Source organism: Notamacropus eugenii, chromosome 1, assembly GCF_028372415.1.
Source record: "Notamacropus eugenii isolate mMacEug1 chromosome 1, mMacEug1.pri_v2, whole genome shotgun sequence".
Classification (NCBI taxonomy): domain Eukaryota; kingdom Metazoa; phylum Chordata; class Mammalia; order Diprotodontia; family Macropodidae; genus Notamacropus; species Notamacropus eugenii.
In genome coordinates this window covers 340,781,657-340,790,384 of record NC_092872.1, presented here as the reverse complement: position 1 = coordinate 340,790,384, position 8,728 = coordinate 340,781,657, and the positions used below count along the sequence as shown (strand labels likewise).

General features: G+C 37.7%; 1 protein-coding gene across 1 annotated transcript in view; it reads right to left on the bottom strand.

Annotated features, from left to right (window-relative positions):
* Positions 1–581: 581 nt before the first annotated feature.
* Positions 582–8,728, bottom strand: part of CDKN2AIPNL (CDKN2A interacting protein N-terminal like) — a 76,383-nt gene continuing 68,236 nt past the window's right edge. The window contains 1 exon segment of the mRNA XM_072628875.1: positions 582–8,549. Within this exon segment, the coding sequence (XP_072484976.1) occupies positions 8,475–8,549 (75 nt within the window). The 3' untranslated portion in view covers positions 582–8,474.

Sequence of the window (8,728 nt, the reverse complement as noted above, 5' to 3'; positions counted from 1 at the left end):
CTGAGCTTCTGTGGCCTACACTTTTCACAACAGGGCTAGGAGAGAATTTAAAGGTAATTTAGTCCAACTGTCTTATTTTACAGATGACAATGGTCAAATGACTTGTCAAGCCAAAGTCAATAAGGTAGGAAGTGCCAGAGCCTGGATTCACAACCTAAAATTGAGTGCTATTTCCTCTGTACCAATGGCTCCAAAGGGCCTACAGCTGAAAAATGATGCTTTGAAGAAATAGATGTTGGTAGAAAAGTGGGTTACAAAAGGTGTGCATTAACTTTGCAGATAACATTGGGAGATTAGTTTGGAAGAGAGAAACAGGTACCAAGCTGGAGAGAAACAGAAAACACCTTGGATGATCAGAATTTAACATGACCAATATGATCTCTTAGTTAACTTAGGTCAGAAATAAAGTAGTGAAGTTCAATGAAAAGACAACACAAATTGGCTGTGCAGTTTTAACAAGTAAGAAAATCAACTTGCTTTATGCACATCTCTCCACCTCCCACCCCCAAAGCTGTCCTCTCATCTTGGGAGTTTTTTCCCTTAGTGGTTGGAGCCTTCTCACTCTAAATATCTCTGGACCATGCTGGGCCCCTTCTCCCACTGATGAGTTCCTTCTGGGTCTCCTTTTTGGAAACAGGCCCAGTCTGGCCATGCTCCCTTCCCCTCCCAGCTGTGCTTCTGGGCTTCCCCACCAATCCCGCTTTTCAGTGCCCTTTTATGTATTGTCTCCCCCCATTAGAATGTAAGGTTCTTGAGAGTAGGAACTGTCTTTTTACTTTGTATCTCCAGCATAGCACTTGGCCTCCTAAGCGGTAAAGGTTTGATACCTGCCTTTACAGAATTTTTTCATGAATTGAACATTTAAAATGTACTTGGACGATTCACTGTTAGAAAACCTTGATGAATTCTCAGTATGCCATTTGTAAATCCATATTTCTGTGGATTTTCTGAAAGCCAAGTCCACTTGTACAAATAGGGCTCAACAATTTTGCTTTGAAGCTAGGAATCGACCAAAAATTGATAAGCCAGATCAATTGCTCACCTCTTATAATCTTAAGTTTTCTTCAGTTCTCAGCTTAGGTAACACTTCTGCAGTGCAACCTTCCTATTCCTCAGTTGTTAATGCTGTTTCCCACTTCAAATGACCTATTACTCACTTCTCTGTGTACATGTTGTATCTCCCAGCAGAATGTAAGCTTCCTGAGATCAGTGGCTGCTTTATTTTTGCCTATGTATCCTCAGCATCTTGCGTATAAGCATGTACTTGTAGAAGTGAAAGGAAAATAAAAGGAAAAAAAAAATCAGCAGCCTGTTGCCATTTGGCATCAATTCCAAATCATGAAGAAGGAAACCTAGAGTTATTTATTGAAGCCCTGTCATGGTAATTTAAATAGGAAAATCTTTCCCCTTCATTAATAGACCCATGTGACATGCCCAGGTCACATGGAAGCCTGAGTCACATGAAACAGGTAGGAGTGGGGCAGGAGGAGTGGAACAGGAAGAGGTGGAGCTAGAGCAGAGCTGAGAGGAAATTAATTGGTCAGGGAGCAGTTAGAGCTAGGAAGGATGCAGGCAAGCAGGCTGCTGGCTAGCATGAATGAGAGAGCTTGTTTGTGATTTTGTTTAATGGAGCTGGTTTGTGGGAAGCCTAGCAGGGGGAAGACTTGGGGCTGGTGTTGTCCTCTGCATTGTTATTGTGTATAGATTTTTGTTGCTATGATGGATTTGGCTTTCTGGTGTCTGAATAAATGTTTTGATTCTGTCTTCCATGTGGAGAATCTGTTGTATTTAGTGATTCAGAATTGCATTGGGATGTTCATGGCTTCCATAGGTGCTGTGAATATCACATTGATGCTACAAGCCCTTGAATGATTCTTTGGAAAAGACTTGGAAGGAGCTGAGCACATGATCTGGATACTTCCTGAGCCACATAGGGTTAGACATCCTCATGGTTCCTCCTTCTCTGGATGCTATACACAGGGAATAGAAGTCAAATCTGACTATAGTAGGTGACTCATAGTCACATTCCAGTGAATCTTTTCTGACTCATCTTTTTTATATGTACTTTAATAAGGTGGACATTTCCCCATTGCATATTCCAGGAGTTGACTGGGACACCTGATAATATTATTTTCAAAATTACCCCAAACCACAGAAGTACAGTTTGCTTTTCCCACTCGTTCCTATTCTCATTTATCAATGTAGTTGGAAACTCAAGAACAATGCAAGCCTGCCTCAATAGGAATTATGTAGAAAGGGAGTATGAAATTATCATGTAGTCAGAGCAAAACCTGACCAGCCTGAACATAAGTAGGTGTTCCACAAGAATTTTTATGAATTAGCTATGAATGAATGAAGATGATACAGAGGGAAAAAGTGACAACATATTCTAACAAGGTTGTGATAAGTGAAAGCAACCAATATGATTTAGCCTAAGGAAGAGAAAGTAGATTCTCTGATGAAAGGTGAGTTTCTGGTTTTATTTCCAAAGAGAAGGGGGAAATGGGCTTCCTCTACAGTAGAACTTTAGCTATATAAAAAAAAAAAACCTGACAGGATAGCGTTACAATGGTTAGGAGTAGAAAATTGGTGTCTCAAGTCTCAGAGCTTTGCAAAGAAAATAGATTCTTAGTTCCCTATTGTTTTTCAGGTGAGGGGGCCACTCAAGGATGACTATTTTTGGCCTCTCATTGCACTGTGATTTATGTAAAAGGAAGGACCTGTTTTAAATTTAAAAATAATAAAAAATAGTTGTTTTGTCAATATGAAAATAAAGAGGTCATTAAGTAAAACACATAAAGAGTTCATGTTGTTTCACTCATAGTACAAGAATGAAATGGAATCTTCTTGTCATGATAAGATTTTAAAAATTGTGACATTTTCAAAAAGAAAGCTTGATATTTTAAAACTGAAAAGAAAATCGGAAAGGGATTTTATACAAGATTACTGAACTCACAGTTTATAAAAAACGTTGTCTACATTTGCTTTAAAAAGGTATCTACCAAAACAATGACAGTTAAAGAAGTCAACACAATGATTTTACTTCATCCCAACTCTTTCTCTTCTTCCTGTGTATGTGAGACCTAGAAGCTTTGCAAAAGGCTTTATGTACAAAAGCCCTGCCAGTCTGTCCTCTTGTTCAAGCATTCAACTGCATGATGAAAACTGAAGAAATTTTCCTTAGTGTTGACACAGGAAAAAAAACAAAGAAACCCAACAATAAAGGGTTGTAGAGCCAAAATTTCCATAAGTAAAGAATTCCATAGGAATGAACAGATATTTCCGTGTCGACAAGTTAACTCTCCCCAAAACTACTAATATCTTAAACTACATCTAGAAAAATCTGCCAAATACTGACCACCACCTATTTGCTAAGTCAGCACCTAATTTTTTTGTCTTGTCATGCTGAATATATATTAGGTTACAATTTTAGGCAGTAAGATAAATATTTGAAATGCAACTTTTCTTCTGGTGTGCTCTGAGATAAAGTAACTCTGTTCAGTCACCAAAATATTTATTGTTCTCAATTAAAAATAGTCAGACTCAGGTAGTAATTCCTAGCATTTCACATTGACTCAGATATCTAAGTGATAGGAAGGTTATACTTTTCTGGATTTCACACTGCTGCAAACTGTAAAAGCATGTCTGCAAATAGTAAAGTGAGTAAAAGCAGAAACATTATTCCTGAGGACATTCTCTCTGGCACCTTTGGCAAATTCATAATTAGCTTCAGACAACTCTTAAACAGGGTGTGAAGAAATCACTCTGGTTGTCCCCTTGTATTTTAGTGGGCTTCTTTAACATTCAGTAGTGCAAAAAAAAAAAATCAATCCTGTATTCTTTCCAGTAAACAGAGTTTTCAAAGTGTGACCTACTTCCCAGATAAAGCCATTCATCCCATTTTTCCTCAATAAATGAAAGAACAAGCTAAATTCCTTAGCAGGAGCAAAAAATCAGAGGGGGCTGCTGCCTCTTCCCAAAGATTTCTGCATCAGCTAAAGAAACATCTTTAGACCAAAGCTCCATCCAAAGCATAACAGAATTATTCTGAATAAATAAAGCGTATGTAATTACAGAATTCCCTCAATTTCTTGTTTTAAACATTATAAGAATGTATACAAATCTAAGAATGCAATGAAAGGATAGAGGGAATCTAAGGGTTGGGAAAGTTGGCTCTTTTGCTATGGGGTGGAATTATAATTGTAACCCCCCTTTTAAGGAAAAATATAAAATGTCCCTCTCAAATGCTTTTAGAATGAATATAGCAATTTAAAAATAAACTTCATTTTGGGTCACTGAGAACAGATAATGAAACTTATCCTCCTTTTCCAGGGTGTGTGTGTGTGTGTGTGTGTGTGTGTGTGTGTGTGTGTGTGTGTGTGTGAGTGTGTGTGTGTGTGTGTAGGATGGTATCTGTGTATAGGATAGACTACTGTATATATTCAGATGAGGTCAATGTATGGAATATTTTACTTAATTGGTTTTTTTTTGTCTCAAAGGAAGGATTGAAATGACTGATATATAGACAAAAGGTATCAATAAAACATTTTTTAAAAATAAATTTCATTTTTGTAACATGGCAAGGACATTTTAAAACTATGGAGATATAAAAAATATAAAGGAGAGAGAAAAAATAGATATGTAAGAAAACAGGAAAGAAACACTCAAAAATACTCCAGTACTTAGCACAGTGCCTTGAACATAGTAGGCACTTAATGTTTACTCACACTCAAAAAAGATAACTACACAGAGACTGAGAGACGAGTGAAACGTAGATTTTTATAGATGTTACATTCCATCTGTAGCCTACCACTTTAGCCACCACTAAAGAGGTATTTTAAGTTGTTTGGGGGAATAAGTGGGCCTATCACCTTTTGGAATTTGACTGCAAAATGGATAAAATTAAGCCAAAATCTCCCCATCTCTGTAGAAAGCAGAGGAGTTTAAATAATCCAATGACTCTTAAAATTGTGGGATTAGTTATCTCAAACCTTTGACAGGATCTCCCATAGCAAATGAGTAATATTACTCATAGATTACAGTAAGAATGCCTTAAGGTTTGTAAACTGTATGTGAAATATGTAAACTGTATTGTAAAATATATGAAAACAAGGTAAGGATTCATTTTTTTAAACGGAAAACCACTACAGCCAGCAATACGTGTTCAAGAGGGCAAGATTTGCCATTAAGCAAATTATTTAACCTCTCTAGAACTTGGTTTTCTCACCTGTAAAAGGAGGAAGTTAAACTAGATGACCTCTAAGGTTCCTTAGAGTCTAGATTTAGTACCCTATGAGCCTAGTTTTTGTCTAATCAGGAAGGACAATGTCACAGGACATGCAGACATTCAGCACAGCCCAAATTATATCTCACATGATGTTACAAGTTTGTTGCAGTGGATCAGAATGTGGTACTTCTCACTTCTTTGCTTCTGTAAAGGTAGTAATGTGAAAGAACCATGCAAGAGACCCATCAACATGGCCAACCCATCCACATGTTTGCTTTCAGTCAGTAGTGTCCAATTCCTTAGGGATCAGCACAGTCAGGCTGAATTTCTAAACATGTACTTGGCTCTACCTTAAATGCTTCTGTCAAAGTAGATGTATCTACCTGAGTCATGCTACCTAGAGACTTAGCTTTGTGTTTCACTGCTTCCACTGAAACATTGTAGGTAACTTATTTTTCCAACCTTTTTGTCCCTTTTTGCTTTAAAGTTGATTGTGACTCAGAAGCATAGTCCATAATGCTATTCTCCCCTTTGGTTTCAAAATTTCAGGAAAAATCAATAAACTACTTAAATTGAAAACTTCTTCTTCTGAGATAACAGTATCTTCTCATCCTTTATCAAATACATCTTTCTCCATAATAATGATATTACCTTAGAAATTAAAGTATAACTGTCGCAAAAATAACAATCTTCCTCTAAAACAGTTCTTGAAGTACCTTAATTATCAAAGTATTGGCCAGAAATATGCTGGCTACTAACAGAATCCCATAATGTGGGACTTAGAATGATTGTTTTAATTAATTGAGATTGTTTGTTGAATGTGTCTGATGTATCATTTTAATTCCCCTTTCCCTCTTCCACCAGAAATGCCATAAACATAGCCATCTGACAAATCCCACCCATCTGAAGCTAGCACTGATTTATTTTTTATGGTGAGTGAAAAATAAGGTAGATGGGACTAAGAAAATTCATTCTTCCAAAGCTGTACAACATTAATAATGGTTTTTAAAATTCTTATTTAAAGAGTCCTTTTCTCTATCGGGTTGTGAGATACCAAATGACTTGAAGGCATTCTGTGCCCAGTTGTAAGTATGATTTAAATCCCAATTTCTCTAATTTTAGAGTATGTAATTCATTCTGAGAAGAACAGACTTTTTAGTGAGCTGGCTCTCAAACAGATTTCTTTTTTCCCCGGGGCAGAAGGTGTTTCCTAACATTTGCCAGCCTCCTCTATTACACACACAAAAAGGGGCAAGCAAGTGACAAAACATATAGGTTCCTCTTGCTAAGTCCCTTAGTCTCAGTAGTACTTCTTCCAGTGGGCACTTAGAGGTTATCTACAATTAGGAGTAGGCAGATTAGAATATAGTTAAAGCCTGTTAGTGGAACAAAAGGTGACTCCTTTTCAGGATGTCTCTATCTGGAACAATTCTGACAACTGGCAAGACATTCTGTTCCCTCTCAGTATCTCATTTTTCAGGATCAGCTGAGTTTCATTTTAAGTAGCATCAAAGACCTAAAATTAAACTTGGTTACTAAGAAAGCAAAGTTTTCTTTGAAGGAAACTGATACACACATAACCCAGAGATTTTATTTGCAAATGAGCTCATATCTTAGGCCATGTAACTGTTAAAAGAGTTTAATGATTTCTGGAACCATTCCCCCTTGCTGAAGATTCATATTATACCTATCAAGTTACCAAAATATAATTCCCTAAGGTACCCAGATCACTGGTACCCTGGGGAGACAGCTTCAAAGATTAGGCGTCACTCCAGTTTCACAAACAGAGAGCAGTGGCACAGCATGGGAAGGAAGACCATAAAAGGGAGAGTGCTAGGAGGAAGGAAAGGCAAGGATGCAGTAACTAGCAGCATGCTTTAATTGCACACAGGGGACTCAATACAAGTTTACTGAATTTTAAAAGTAAATATACTTTTGATAAAAAATCAAGGCAGGACACAAGCAAGATATGAACAAGCAAAATATTTTCAAATTACTTTAATGTTCCATGCATATGTCAAGCAATTGTCAAACCTATGAGAATAATGGAACTGACTGTGCTCCAAAGAACCTCCCCAGTATCAGGTATACCACAAGTAATCTTATTAAGAAACTTTGCAGTGTTAACTGCTGACATTTTTTAAATGACACACTGAAGTCTGTCTAAAAATGGATACCTCCTGCTTATCCCATCTGATTCATTTGTAAGAATAAAATGAAAACCTCCAAACCAATGAAATATTCAGATGAGGGACTGAGGTAATCCCAAAGAAGAGATATGAGAAGGTACTCCACCTTCTTTGATGAGGGGAAGGAATTATGTCTGTGAACATTGCATATGTCAGATTTCTTTAATGCGTTAGGTAGTTTTGTGGAACTTCCTTTTTATTCTTTGTTATAAGAGATGATTCTCCAGAAGTGAGAGGGGTGAAGAGTATAAGACATATGAGGTGATACAGAAACAAAAGAGTATTTTTAAAACAAAAACTGTTCTAACAGTTTTCCTGAAAGCTATTACAAATAAAGTATGGCATTTTCCTTGTGCTCTCAGCAACCTTTTAGGGGGCCACTGCTATGCTGGATTTCCTACCTGCTAATTTGGCAGGCATTTTTTGTGGGTCTACTTTCCTCCTGGGTATCCCAAATACTTCAACAAGACTTAGTGGGCACATGGATGTGGGCTGCTTGCTTGTCAATAGTGAAGTCTATGAGAAGTCTCCTTCCTTTGTTTCTGGGGCTCATTTATGAGGAAGGGCTGAGGAGTTCAGTATCCCAAGGTTCTCCACCATTCTCTTCGTTACTCTATGCCAGCTTCTAAGCACACTTCTAACTCTGATCAATGAGCACTGACATATTCAGCCTGCATGTGGGGAAGCTAGGTGGTGCACTGGATAGAGTACCAGCCCTAGAGTCAGTAGGACCTGAGTTCAAATTCGACCTCAGACCCTTGACATCTACTAGCTGTGTGACCTGAGGCATGTCACTTGACCCAGATTGCCTTGCCCCCTCCCCCTCAAAAAAAAGAATTATTCAGCTTGCCTGCCTGTGTGTAACCTTGATGAATAGCAAACTATTATGGAACTTGTACATAACCCTGCATCTATATTCTCATCTGCCATCAGACAAACACAACTCTGGCGTACCCTAGGGTAAATAACAGTTTTCGAAATGAAGGGTCTCTTTCTATTTTTTTCTATCATTTTAATCAACGTTTACTCAGTTGAACAAATCTAATCAAAGTAAAATGCTATTGAACAAATAACAGAGATGCTGTTTGCTTGTTAGCCTCCAAAGCATTGGTCCTCTGGTCCACTTCTTGGATCTAGTAGGAAAATTCCAGTTGCAGGGAAATAAAAATCCAGGGACTTAGTCCTTTTGAGTAGTGAACAAGAGCATTAAAAATGAGAGACAGACAGAAACAAAGAGAGAGACAGTCACAGATAGAGACATGGGGGTGGGGAGAAGAGGGAGAGAAAGAAAGGGAAAGGTGGGGGGGAATCT